This window comes from Anolis sagrei, chromosome 10 (genome assembly GCF_037176765.1).
Source record: "Anolis sagrei isolate rAnoSag1 chromosome 10, rAnoSag1.mat, whole genome shotgun sequence".
NCBI lineage: Eukaryota > Metazoa > Chordata > Lepidosauria > Squamata > Dactyloidae > Anolis > Anolis sagrei.
In genome coordinates, this window is record NC_090030.1 from 15,689,383 (window position 1) to 15,704,074 (window position 14,692).

Below are 14,692 nucleotides of genomic sequence, written 5' to 3' on the forward strand. Positions count from 1 at the left end.
CAAGTGAACAATATGATCTGATGGCATAATATAGAACCACTGATGGCAATAATATACTGAACAATAAAACTGTACAACCTCCTCTATATCCACAGGGAGTACGTTCCAGGACTTTATGTTGATAAATAAAAGTGCAGGTGCCAATCCTAATAAAGGGGTCGTGCTGTACAATCACCATTAACAGCGCAACAACCATAATGAGCAAGAGCTTTTGGGTGAAATGCTTATTGGGAAAGTGCACAGAAAGAACAACAAAACAGATAATGCCACAGATCTAATTATACAACCTAATACTTATGGGGAGAGAGGAACTCTGTGACTGTACCTCCATCATTATCGGTGCCGTCTCCGCACATCATCTCCATGACAACATTGCATCCCATTCCACTCCAGCCCACCTGGCAGACACAGTGCCATCCATTCTGGTCAAGGGTGCACCTTCCATTACCATAACACAGACCTGGGCAGCCATCTAGAAAGATACCAATTAAACACAGTATTGTAGATTATAATTGCTTATTTCAAAGGATTCTCGTTAACAATAGGACTTGGTTTAAGCTTTAAACATGTGCTTCCTCCCTTGAGTTAAGCCCTGTTTAACAGAGTTGGATACCATCCAGGCATCTTTTAGGTTTACTGCAAGGAAAAATAAAACATGATCAATAGAGTTTCCCATCCCAACTTCATGCAATTATTGGGAATATTTTCCCCCCAAAAGTGCTTTGTGCAAAAATAAACAAATTATTCAGATTTATGGAAATATGTGATAAATGTTAAATATATTTATGCAAATGGTTTGACCATTAATTTATTCAACGGGGAAACTAGGGAGAATGTTTTCAGGCTTCTACAGAATACATATCGCTAAAGATGGTCTGATGCTGAATTTTAAATAAAGTTTTTTTTTTCTCATGTCAGGAGCAACTTGAGAAACCGCAAGTCACTTCTGGTGTGAGAGAATTGGCTGTCTGCAATGACGTTGCCCAGGGATGTTTGGATGTTTTACCATCCTGTGGGAAGGTTTCTCTCATGTCCCTGCATGGGAAGCTGGAGCTGACAGAAGGGAGCTCACCCTACTCCCTGGATTCATACCACCAACTTTTTAGTCAGCAGTCCTGCTGGCACAAGAGTTTAACCTTTGTGCCAGAAGGGTTAAGTGTGAATGTTGCAGTTGGCCACCTTGATTAGCACTGAATGGCTTTGTAGCTTCAAATCCTGGCTGCTTCCTGCCTGGAGGCATTCCTACTTTCCTCAAACAGACAAGAGTTCTTTCTCCCACCCTGGACATTCCACAGATATATAAACTCCACTTGCCTAGTTTCCAACAGATCTCACAATCTCTGAGGATGCATGCCATAGATGTGGGCAAAATATCAGAAGAAAATGCTTCTGGAACATGGCCATATAACTTGGAACCTCACAGCAACCCAGATATATTTTAATATGATATATTTAATAATGACACAGCTTTTTGATTTTTTCTATGCCTGTGCCAAGCTATAAAGGGCAGCGGACAAATCTAATGAAATAGGGTTTGTTTATATAGGGCGAGATACACACACACACACACACACACACATATGGTTTGTAAAGTATTATTTATTATTGTCTGTGACATATAGTGGCATCTCTGGGACAATGATGTAGAGTTGGCTGCCCTACCATCATACCAACACTGTAATGTGATTTTTCAGTGCATCGGACGGAATATTATGAACCAAAACCAGTGTAAAATAGTAGACATTGCATTGTCGAAGGCTTTCATGGCTGGAATCACTAGGTTCTTGTGGGTTTTTTCGAGCTATAGAGCCATGTTCTAGAGGCATTTCTCCTGACGTTTCACCTGCATCTATGGCAAGCATCCTCAGAGGTAGTGAGGTCCTCACTACCTCTGAGGATGCTTGCCATAGATGCAGGCGAAACGTCAGGAGAAATGCCTCTAGAACATGGCTCTATAGCCCGAAAAAACCCACAAGAACCTATAGTAGACATTCTCATGGTCAGCATCTAGAACTTCTGGAAAATGATGATCATTCAATTTTGAATTTCAGTTCTTTGTGTTCTAAAACTGAAAAATTGTGGGGGTTATTCATTGAAAGACTGGATGGGGAAAACTCCCATTTTGGCTTTTTCCTACACTTTAGCTTTCTGGGACTTCAACTCTTTTCCATCCCAAGTGTTGCAAATGTTGGTACATTCTTGAAAACCAAACAAGTAATATTCAAGCTATAGTAGTCTGTTCTGTTGCTGTCAAAGAGGAGAAGCATTTCAGAGGGTAAAAAAGGTGGCAATGTACTAAGTACCGTATATACTCAAGTATAAGCCAACCCGAACATAAGCCGAAGTATCTAATTCCCCCCCCCCCCCAAAAAAAACTGGGAAAACGTATTGATTCAAGTATAAGCCGAGGGTGGGAAATGCAGCAGGTACTGGTCAATTTCAAAATGAAAATAGATACCAATAAAATTACATTAATTGAGGTATCAGTAGGTCCAATGTTTTTGAATATTTACATAAAACTGTAATTTAAGATAACTGTCCAACTCTGATGAAACCATTATTTTCATCTTCAGTGTAAATGTGCTTATGTATCCTTGCAATAATAATAAAGAGAGTAAGATAATAAATGTAATAATTTATTAATAAAAATAAATTATTACATTTATTATTATTATTGATTAAAATAATGTAAATGTAGTAATAAGAGTTATAATAGAGTAAAATAATAAATGTAATAACAATAATAAAGTAAAATAATAAATGTAATAATAATAGAGTAAAATTATAAATGTATTACAAATAATAATAATAATAATAATAATAATAATAACAGAGTAAAAATAATAAATAACCTTGACTCGAGTATAAGCCAAGGGGGACTTTTTCAGCCTAAAAAAAGAGCTGAAAAACTAGGCTTATACTCAAATATATACAGTAATGTGGTTGAATAAGAATGGGACACTCAAACCATGGGTCTTGATAGACAAATCCATTAGCTTTGGCTTCCCCATATTCACGTTTTTTTTAAAATCAAACCCTATCCATTTTGGATATGAGAAAAATACATTTGAACTTAATTCATAACCACTTATTCCTAGCTGAATGCACTAAAAGTTGTCTAAGCATTAATCATGCAAATAACTACTGCAAATAAATACAACCTGCAAGGAAAACTGCTTTAGATGTTCTCTAAATTCCTAACTTGTGCAAAATGATTTGCGTATCACACAGTGTAATTAAGGGCATTAACTCAGTAGGAGATGCCATTGTCTTAAATGGGGCTTGCTCCAAGTAAAGGAGCTATGCCAGGCAACGGGAAATAGACATTATTTTCCAACAGCGGGAATGACCTTTCCCATCCTTTGACAGCTAATGCTAGGATTTGTTGATAGGTTTAGTTAACTACTAACTAAGCTACTAATCTTAGGTAAGCTTGTAAGATATATAGTTGCTTTGTCATGAGCCTTCAAGTCAACTAATGGTGCCTTGACAAGATTTATTTAAGAGACTGGCCTTTGTCTTCCCTACAAGACTCAACACATACAAGGAAAGGTTGAAGGAGATGGGCACGTGTAGCTTGGGGGAAAAAAGAATGGAGGGTTGACATTGTCAGTGTGTATTTCATGTATGATGTATGATGTATGTTTCAATGTAATTTTATGTAGAAGAATAGTGATTGTAATAGAATTGTATTGCCAGGATGTATGTTTGCACAGAAGGGTTAAAAAACAGCAAAGTAACTAGCTGTGAGAATGTGACCCTGTTACCCTGAATTCTTGGTGTGTGAAACATTAGGGAGTGTCAGAGAGATAACTCCTTGCCGGCTGTAGTTTTGCTTTCATGCCTATCTCTTTAGTTCTGTGTACTTCACGTCTGTCTGTTCTTGATGTATGGTGTGTTTTTGGAACTGCTCAAGTAAAGCTCAAACCTGCTTTTTACCGGTGACTTCAGAGTCCATTATTCAGTGCTTCCATGATACTTCTGCTAGCCCTGACAGACATTACGGCACTCTTTACATGTCTCAAATGATGACACACAAAAGGAACAACATCAGCCTACTTCTCTGAGGTGTCACTCCATCAGACACATACGTTTGGTTGAAAACTTTTAGCATTTTCTCTGTCTAGAGACCTTCCTTCTACCAAAAGAAACTGATTTGATTTAGGAACACTCAAAACTCACCAATGGTGCAGTGATCGCCTTCCCATCCAGGGCTGCATTCACATTTGCCGTCTTTGCACTGTCCGTGTTCGGTGCAGTGGGAATTACATGTCCGCTCCTCACAAGTGGGGCCTATCCATCCTTCTTCACATTGACACATTCCTCTGGCACAGACGCCATGGCTGCCACAGTCCAGGGTGCAGAGCTCTATAATAAAAGAAAAAAAATATGTCAGGCAATCTTAGTACACATACATATCAGCTATGAATGTTCCTGGTGTTGCACCCCAGCCAGAGTTCACCTTGCCCTTAGCACCAACCAAGAATCCAAAAGCAGTAGGGAAAAATCACCAAAAGGAATAAGAATGGCAAAATCCAGCAGGTAATCAGAAAAGATAATCAGTAAGTAAAAACCCAACCAAGCTGGTGAGGAGTAAAACACTTCAAAGGTAATAATCCAAATAATCCAAATGGTACAGGGAAACAATAATCATAACATGAGCATAATCCTAGAAAACAAACATCAAAAAATGAACATGAATCCAAAAAAACCAAGACTATAATAACTTCTTAAAACATGAATAAATACTCCCAGAAACTTAGACTAAAAACACGAACTGGAAACAGGACTTGATATCCTTACTATTACACAGTGTTGCCTGATCTGAATTCTCAGAGACGCTCTCTAATTTAAGGGCCACAAAACATGAAGGCATTTCTTTTACCTTGACTTTCTGGCTTGTGAAACTTTCTCTGAACTTCTTTCTCACCGAGTCTTTTGGATTTCCTGAGTTTCATGGTTTTCGCCCTAAGATCAAGCCTGCTATCCCTGTCTAGCCCGGCTGTTCCCTCAGATGAGCTATCTTGGTCTGGCAGATCTTTATCAGGGGTTGTTAAACTCCTTGTGGGCAAAAGGTCATCTCCCTATCTGCTGGACTCCAAAACAGTTCCACTTTCAAGCTCCGTCTCACAGACAGAATCCTGCTGTGAAATCCCCTCATTTCCCTCACTGAAAGAAACATCCACCACTCTTCCAGGCTCTGAAACCCCAATCCCCTTCTTTTGCCTGAGCCACAACATCTGGTGGTTCAGTTCTTTTGAAAGTGAACCCACTTTGTTCGGGATAGATGTAGATGGAGAACAGGAAAATGGAACAGAAGGGTTCAAGAAGAAACCACATGCTTTGCATGAAGAAAGTCCAGGTTTTGGTTTCTGACACCTACAATTTCTGGTATCTGCAATTGAAAGGGTTCGGTAAGCAAGTGATGGGAAAGATGAATCTCTGGTTGAGTGCCTTGAAGGATACTGCTAAACATAGCAGGGGGTATTGGAATACCTGAATAAATAGTCAGAGCTCTCATTACGGTGAAGTTCCTTATTTGGTCCACCACAGTCTGCCACAGAACACTCAAAGAAGGTCATTTGCTGATGGGAGATGCTATATTACAACTGCATATTTTGACGAATGCTCAACTGTTTTAATTTCTAAGATTTTTAGAAATGCTACCAACAATTCCTCCAGAGATGAAGTTGAAAATCATCTGGACAACAAAACTATTTTTCACATTAACCTCTCAAAACTTCAGATTGCAAGGGAAAGCCGAATTATTAGCGGATAACAAAATACTTGTGTGACTTAACCAGGTCAGCCATATGTTTGTCAATGTAACATTAGGGCTACGCTTTCCACAGACAGTAATTTTATTTTTTAATTGGCTTGTTAACAAACATTCAGGTTTCCAGTCCTCTCCTAGGTCCTATAATTATCATGTGATAATGAGATGTTGTCGCCTGAATATAGTAACAAGATACTTTGTGACTTACGATGGTTGACGGGGGGAAATTGCACACTTTTCGAAATGTGGCAATGCTGATGGAGAAAATGAACAGGAAAGATGACAATATCCACCCCATTCCCCCCTCCCTTGAGAGCAAGCTAAATCCCAAGAAGATGTCAGGAACTTTTCAATAAACGAACCAAGAGCAGATGTGGTTGAAGCTCGCAGGAACCAATAAAGACCCGGGACTTCTTTGGCTGGAGAAAATCTTAGGCCTGTATTGATTCATGCCAATCTCAGTCGCAGCTTTTCTTGGCTCATTGATTCAAAGGTGGAAGACAAGCCAACAAAATCACCAAATGAATGGTTCCTTTTCATAATAACATGCTTAGGAATTAGGTGGAATAAAAAACCTATTATTTGGAGTTAAACGGCCTGCCCTGAACCCTGCTTGGTTTTTCCGGATAAATTCAGTCCTGCCACGAATGCAATCAATATGTAGCATAGAGCTTAGCGACTATTGTCAATATTCCACATCAGTTACATATGCGTAACTAAGTAATGTCCCCTGTCTTCCTATCTTAAGAGCCAGAAGTCTGATCGGCAAAGTAGGTGTGCTCAGATTCCAATTAGAATCAAAGAGGGAAACAGGCTACATTAAACACAAATAAGACCCCATTTGGAAATTCTTGCTCAGGAGCATTCCTCCTGGATGAAAACCAGTGGCTATTTTGTCCTTTCTCTTTAGAGTTTTATCCGTTCTTGATGGAGATTTTTCTATAGAAAAAGGAGAATAAACAGTAGGCTTCTGTAATCTAGGTAAACTGCGATCCATTTTGGTGTCCCAGATTTCAATGGGGGTCCTGATCCATTTTTGGGAGCCCCCTGAATTCGGGAGGACAGAAATCTGTTTTCAATCTGGGAAGCCAAAAGATTTGTTTTCTATCCATCCTATTATTGGGAGAGGGGGACTTCCCAGGGTCCCTTTCCCATCATTTTAGGAATTGTTTGTCCCTATATCCTTCATTAAGACCTCAATTAAAAGCATTTCTCTCCTGGGCTCGCACCACACCACATAGGAACCCCCGGTGGTGCCAGCAGGACTGCTGACCTACAGGTCAGGAGTTGGAATCCAGGGAGAGCTGTCAGCTCCAGCTCCCCATGCGGGGATATGAGAGAAGCCTCACACAAGGATGGTAAAAAACATCAAAGCATCTGGGCATCCCCTGGGCAACGTCCTTGTAGACGGCCAATTCTCTCACACCAGAAGCAACTTGCAGTTTCTCAAGTTGTTCCTGCCACACACACACACATACAAAACACACCATGTACTCTTTCCAAGGCATTTTAAGGAGGCTTCTTAAAGCTGTTTATACTCCAGAGGAGAGGTGTTTCAGGCAGGCCTTCTCTCCTGGGCCTGCACCACACCACACACTGTTTCCAAGGCATTTTAAGGAGGCTGCCCATTTTCAGGTAAGGAAGAGCGATGACCTGGAGTTATCCTACCCTGTGCTTCACTTTAAAAAGCCCTTCTTTTTCCTTCTAGTGGTTGCCTCCCTCCGGCAGAAACTTTCTGAAACCATTAAGCATTTGTACCTGAATTACTTCAAGCTTGTTCAATAAACATTCTTGTTCTTTTATTAACTTATACCAGCCTCAGTGTGTGTACCTTCGTGGTCAAAGTATTCTTAAAGTCAGTTTCACAGCAACCACTAAGAAACTATAGTGGCCCAGTGTGTGTTACAGAACAAACTCATAATATTACCTCAGCATGATTAATATTGGAATGGTGGCAGCGGAATTCATTTGAAGAATCATTTTAAATCTCTCAAGTTTTAGAGTATCCCAGTTCTTACCTTTTAAAATACTAAGTGTCTCACCCCTTCTTTGATCTAAACTCCCCTGATATTGGTATATTCCAGTGGGATATATTTCAACAACTAATTTAAAGAGAAATTCAAATCTATACAACTGTTTTCCAACCATACTCCCACTCCCTTTTGACGGCTTTATATTTTTGGTGAGTATGTTCATATTTTTAGGTGGTGCCTGGTCATTATATAAAGCACCAGCATTCTTTGGAAGAGCAGGCTAAAAACCTTGCCATACTTATTTTCTTTCTTTCTCTCAATCTTTGTCAGCAACAAACATGAAGCAATCATATTCTAACACCTGCACGGGCAAATAGCTATTTCATATACATGTTACATTATTTAAAATGGTTGAAACAAAAACCTGTTATCAAAGTGTTTTTCCTTTGTTGATTTTTTTTCTTTTGCACAGACGGCACTGGTACAATGAAAATAAAATGGGAAAACAATATTAAAGGTGCTGACAGCTATGTAATTTCATGCCATGCATCATTTTTTTAGGAATCATAAATAGTAATATTTCCTTCACTGCGCTCTCTATTTATTTACATAGAAAATATATCAATGTAACAGGCTATAATTAAATGATGGAAATGTGTTTCAATATGAGAAACTGTCCCATCCTTCAGCTTAGGTATCTTGATACGAAGAAACATGAAATGTATAGACAGGTTTTGACATTTTATTGAAATAACATGCATTTTATATAAAGTGGGACTATGTCAACATAATACATTGCTGTTGTAACTGAACTTTAAGAAGACATGGCACTTCTAAGTTTTTTTGCTGGTTGTTGTTGTTACTGCTGCTGTATAGCTTCAAGTCATTTCTGAGTTATAGGAACTCGAAAGTGAACCTATCATGAAGGTTTGTTTTTTGGTAAGATTTGTTCAGAGGGAGCTTGCCTTTGCTTTCCTCTGAGGCTGAGAGAGTGCGACTTGTCCAAGTTCACTCACTAGTTCTTCATGACTGAGCAGAGATTTGAAGCCATTTCTCCAGAGTCATAATAAAATACTCGACCACTACAACACAATGGCTTTGATGTTATCGCCCAGAAATGATGCTCACCTCTTATATTCCTCCCTCTTCTCTGCTTTGTTGATGTAATACAATGTTTAAGTTGCTGAATGTTCAATGCTTCATTTGCTTTTTCTGCTGTGTGGGGATTCAGGTATTTCCCTTCTTTGAGCTTCAAAAGAACCAGTGTATATTCTTGTTTATTGGTGTTATTATGTGTTATGGGCCCCCTGGTAGCATAGTGGGTTATACTGAGTTGCAGAAACTTGTTGATCAAAAGGTTGGTGGTTCGAATCCAGGGAGTGGGGTGAGCTCCTGTTGTTAGGCCCAGCTTCTGTCTACCTAACAGTTCAAAAACATGTAAATGTGAGTACTGCTTCTGCGGGAAGGTAATAGCACTCCATGCAGTCATGCTGGCCACATGACCTTAGAGGTGTCTATGGACAATGCTAACTCTTTGGCTTAGAAATGGAGATGGGCATCACCTCCTAGAGTCGGAAACAACTAGTCTTAATGTCAGGGGGACTAAAGCACTCTTAGGAATGAAGATTCAGTCAAGCAGATTCCTCCTACTGCTTGGCTGAAACAGAATCAGTAATGAATGTGTATATGATAGCAGTTGTTCTTGGTAGTAAACAGTGATCTTCCTCTATTTAAATACAATGATGAAAGGGTCTTTGAGTAAAATTTGCAAATGCTAAGCAAGGTGCTTTGAATGAAATCAACAGCAAAAGAGAAATATTCCCTTTCTCTGTATAAAAGGAGCAACACAGAAGAAAATGGTTTTAAGAAACAAGATGTGACATGTAGAGGTCATACAAAGTTCAAGCCTACACAGGAAGTAGTTGTGTTGTGGTTAAGTTCAAAGGTTGTGGTTAAGCACAGAGTCTGCAGGTACAAAAAGGTACTTTCCATCAAAAGGTCAAGGGAGAGGGGCTGGAAAGAGAGTACTTTCCATGACCTATTACTTGAGTATAAAAGTAAGAAAAACAGAGGAGGGGCGGCAGTCTTTGAAAGCACAAACAGAAGTGTTTCTGTCCATCTCATATTGATCAGCTTGATTAAATGGTGTCTTACATGAACCAATTGGACTCTGTGGATTTCTTCGAAAAGGGACCCCGCACCCTAAACCCGTGATCCCTTACTGTGAGACCCCTATATCTGTGCAGGATACATTTCCAAATGGGATGCGGATACATTAAAATATGGATGACCAAAAACTTAGGGTTTTCAAGAGAAGGAATTTGCTATGTCTTCTAACACAGCTTTATGAGGACTTTTGGGTGATGTGTGCCATAGAATCGCCTAGAGAACCTAGCAAATTCATAAGACCAGTTAAGTGAAACCACAGACATGGGCTCTGCGGTTATGGAATTCATAATAAATTCATAATAAATACACATTTCAAAGAAAAAAAAGTGGAAAAGATGCTTTGTAGTGTTAATTTAAGTTCAAACATGGATTATATGTGTAACTAGTGCTGTTCGGCCATTATTTCGCAAGCCTTCTCAGTCCCAGAATCTGATTAATTTTATATCAGTAAGACAAATATGGATTCTGAAGTTTTCCTGGTTATGTTTCTTTCATTTTTATCAGCAGAAGCAAAGGAACTCAATGAATTTCTTCCTCGACTAATTTAAGGAGCATTAAAAATTCAGTTTGGATTCCTTATTTTAATTACCTAAGTCAACACTGAGACCTCTTAGGTATGTTTCCCATTAATAGGATTCTCCTTGTGCAAAATATGAAAGTAAAATGAAAGCTAAATATTTCATCCTTCCGCACAGAAAGAAGAGCCCATTTGAAGCAGAACAAAAAAATGCACCTCAATTTATATAGGAATAAAAATTATCTTTGAAAGCAATCAATCTACATCTTGTAGCACTGGAAGAGAAAAACTTGAATGCAAGTAACTTTTTAAAAATTTTAATTGGATATTTATAAGTTTTCTGTGCATTTTATTTATTTCGTTCACTTATACCCCGCCCTTCTCACCCCGAGGGGGACTCAGGGCGGCTTACAGGGAGGGCACAATTAGATGCCCAAAACACAACAAGTAATCCAAAAAATATAACAATTCAGCAGTTAGATTAAAAACATTGATACATCATAAAAACATAATACCTAAAACCATCTCATGTCAGAGTCCATATATCAGAGTCCATACATCCGTTCTACTCCAATTGTCCTTGTCTGTCACCAGGTCCTTGAGTTAGTTGTCAGAGTGACCAAAGGCTTGGTCCCACATCCAGGTCTTTAGTTTTTTCCTAAATGCTAGGAGGGAAGTGGTCGATCTAATCTCCCCGGGGAGTGAGTTCCACAGGCGGGGGGCCGCCACTGAGAAGGCCCTGCTCCTCTTCCCCGCCAGCCTCACTTGTGAGACTGGCGGGGTCGAGAGCAGGGCCTCCCCAGAAGATCTTAAACTTCGAGGTGGGATGTAAAACTTGTCATTTTAAGGAAGATTAAGAACTCTAACTATATCCCTGATTTATTTGATGAGAATATATTCTGGATCATTTCATGCTAATTCAGATATGTTTCAAGAATCCCATCCCCTTATCCAATCTATGCTGATGATTGTGCCATCACCGCTCAAGTAGGGATCTTTGAAATGGTTGAACACAAGCTCTCCGAAGCTTTAGGTGGTCTTACTACCTATTACAGGGAAAACCAGCTGGTTCCTAATCCATCTAAAACACAGACATGTCCTTTTCACCTTTAGAACAGAAAAATATCTCGAGCTCTGAGGATGACTTGGGAAGAAATCCCACTGGAACACAGTAGCACACCCAAATACCTGGGAGTTACTCTGGACCGTGCTCTGGCTTAAAAGAAGCGCTGCTTGAATATCAAGCAAAAAGTGAGTGCTAGAAGTAATATCCTATGAAAGCTAACCTGCACAACCTAGGGATCACAACCAGGCACAATGAAGACACCTGCCTTTGCACTTTGCTCCTCTGCTGCTGAGTATGGAATACATATCACCACATTAAAACAGTCAATATGGCTGTTGCAGTCCAAAACATGCTGCATTATCCCATGATGTCTATGCCCATCACCACTGGCTAAATTATACTATTTAGCCGCTATTGTACCACCTGACACCCATTGGGAGGTAGCCATTTGTAATGAAAGAACCAAGGCATTGACATCTCCGGCCCATCCTCTATTTGGATATCAGCTAGCAAGCCAACACCTTAAATCAAGAAATAGCTTCCTAAGATCTACAGAGATACTCGAAGGAGCACCTCAGCAAGCAAGAGTCCAAATGTGGCAGGTTAAAACCCAGAACCTCAATCAGTGGCTGATACTAAATGAGAAACTCCCCCCTGGGCACACAGAAGGCTGGGTGACTTGGAAGGCTCCACGAGATGCAGAGCTAACCTTCAGAAATGGGGCTACAAAGTGGAGTCAATGACATGCAAGTGTGGAGAAGAGCAAACCACAGACCACTTACTACAGTTGGAGTCCTCTCCCATGAACAATGGAGAACCTTCTCATAGCAACACCAGTGGCTCTTGGCATGGCTAGCTTCCGGTCAAAGGAAATTTAATACAGTGCCAAGTTTTTAACTTTTTGTGGTTTTTCTATACATTATAACTTCTGACACGATACATAAATAAATCCTATCTATCTGCCCAGCTGTCTATGTCTCTATCTATCCAACTGCATCAAGGAAAAAGGAAAGGATTGTTTCCTTGATTTTTCAATGGATTTTTGTAAAGTTATAAGAAGAATAGCTCCAAGCCTATGGTTTTCACAGGTATGCTTCAGCAATACAACTTTTTTTCAAGTGACAGCTAAGATGCAAACTTAGAAATGGCCTTTCTTGGTTTTAGTGTGCTCCTATTGAACAGTTTGCTTAATGTTGCCTTTGGTGGAGTAGCTCTCAAAACTTCCATCTCCAATTCTGGGGAAAAAGTGGAGTGGAGTATAAGCCAGTCATCTCAGGGTTATAACGTTCTCCTCACTCCTTCTCCCAACACTATATAAATCAACAAAACATGTAGACAAATTGATCAGGGACGAAGGAAAATGCCACTCAAATCAGCAAGCGAACAAGCTCCAAGGCCACCACCTTCCTCTCCTTTTGACAAAATTTACAACAATGGGGAAGAGTTCTTTACTAATGAAAGGCAATGATTTATCATTTGAGTTACGGGGCATACTGTGCAACATGGACCTTTCTTGGCTGGAGTTTGGACGTCCTACTGAGCCATTCTTTAGCACAATGATAAAATACAACCAATCTTGGGGTTACCTATTTTTTTGTGGACATGTCAAGAGGAAGGATCCTGTGAGCCTTTTGGCTTCTTAATATAGCAGTGTGTACAGCATGACATGCAAACAATTATTAGTTCACTAGCTGTGCCCGCCACACGTTGCTCTGCCCAACCTTCCCTCCCTCTTTCTCTCCTCCTTTCTTTCTCTCCTTCCTTCCCTTTTTTCCTTCCTTCCTTCCTTCCTTCCTTCCTTCCTTCCTTCCTTCTCTTCCTCCTCCCTTTCTTTTCCCCTTTTCTTTCCCTTCTCCTTTCTCCCCCCCTTTCCTTCTCTACATATACTTGGACTGCAACTCCCAGCAGTCCTCCTGATAAGTCTATCTATCTATCTACCCACCTATCTACCTACCTACCTATCTCTATCTAATCTATATATCTTATCTATCTGGAGGATTGCTGGGAGTTACAGTCCAGGAATAGGAAATTGGAAATATGCAGGGGTTGGGATGCTCTCAAAGAAACCCAAGAAGAAGAAAGCTTGCAGCTTGGAAGCAGAGCATTGGGATCATCCTCCTCTCCCAAAGGGCCTGTCTAGAGGATGCTGGGAGCTGTAGTCTGAAAGAGAGTGCGGATATGCTATTGTGTGTTTTGTTTGCCAGGGGGAGTAATTTTGTGCATGCGCTGTAGAATCTTTTTGCTTTTTTTGGCTTTTTAAGTCCCTTCTGCTGTGTTTTTCGGTGTTTTTATGAGTGATGGTCACTTGTTGGCCTGATAGGTGTATTGTGTCCAAATTTCATGTCAATTCGTCCAGGTCTTTTGAGTTATGTTAATCCCACAAATGAACATTACATTTTTATTTATATAGATTAAATATATATCTTGGCTTTCTCTGTTACTAAATATTACAGTCATTCCTATAGAGCAGGCATGGGGAAACTTCGACCCTCCACTTGTTTTGGATGGTAGGCTGTTAGGAATTTTGGGAGTTGAAGTCCAAAACACCTGGAAGGCCAAAGTTTGCCCATGTCTGCTATAGGTGAGGTAAAAGTTTCCCCTGATGTTAAGTCTAGTTGTGTCCGACGGGGTTGGTGCTCATCTCCATTTCTAAGCTGAAGAGCCAGCATTGTCCGTAGATGCCTCCAAGATCATGTGGCCATTATGACTGCATGGAGCGCTGTTACCTTCCCGCAGAAGCACTACCTATTGCTCTACTCACATTTGCATGTTTTTGAACTTTTTTTGTTGTTGTGTCAGGAGTGACTCCTGGTGTGAGAGAATTGGCCATCTGCAAGGCATTGCTCAGGGGACGCCTGGATGATTTTGATGTTTTTATCATCCTTGTGGGAGGCTTCTCTCACGTCCCCGCATGAGGAGCTGGAGCTGATAGAGGGAGCTCATCCGCCTCTCCCCGGATTCGAACCTGCGACCTGTTGGTCTTCAGTCCTGCCGGCACAGGGCTTTAACCCACTGCACCACCGGGGGCTCCATTTTTGAACTACTAATTTGGCAGAAGCTGGGGCTAATAGCTGGAGCTCATACCGCTCCCCGGATTCGAACCGTTGGCCTTTCGGTCAGCAAGTTCAGTGGCTCAGCGATATAACCCACCACCGAGGGTGCCTAAAGATGGCCTGATCCTCGAATGAAGC

The 14,692-nt window shown here is 40.4% G+C and overlaps 1 protein-coding gene across 10 annotated transcripts in view; it reads right to left on the reverse strand.

Annotated features, from left to right (window-relative positions):
• The window catches only part of TENM1 (teneurin transmembrane protein 1), a 453,498-nt gene that overhangs the window by 144,147 nt on the left and 294,659 nt on the right, over positions 1 to 14,692 (reverse strand). For all 10 annotated transcript variants that reach the window (XM_067471568.1, XM_067471566.1, XM_067471567.1 and 7 more), the window contains 2 exons: positions 4,183 to 4,368; positions 326 to 472 (listed from right to left, as the gene is read on the reverse strand). In XM_067471568.1, the coding sequence (XP_067327669.1) occupies positions 326 to 472; positions 4,183 to 4,368 (333 nt within the window). The remainder of the gene's footprint in view (positions 1 to 325; positions 473 to 4,182; positions 4,369 to 14,692) is intronic.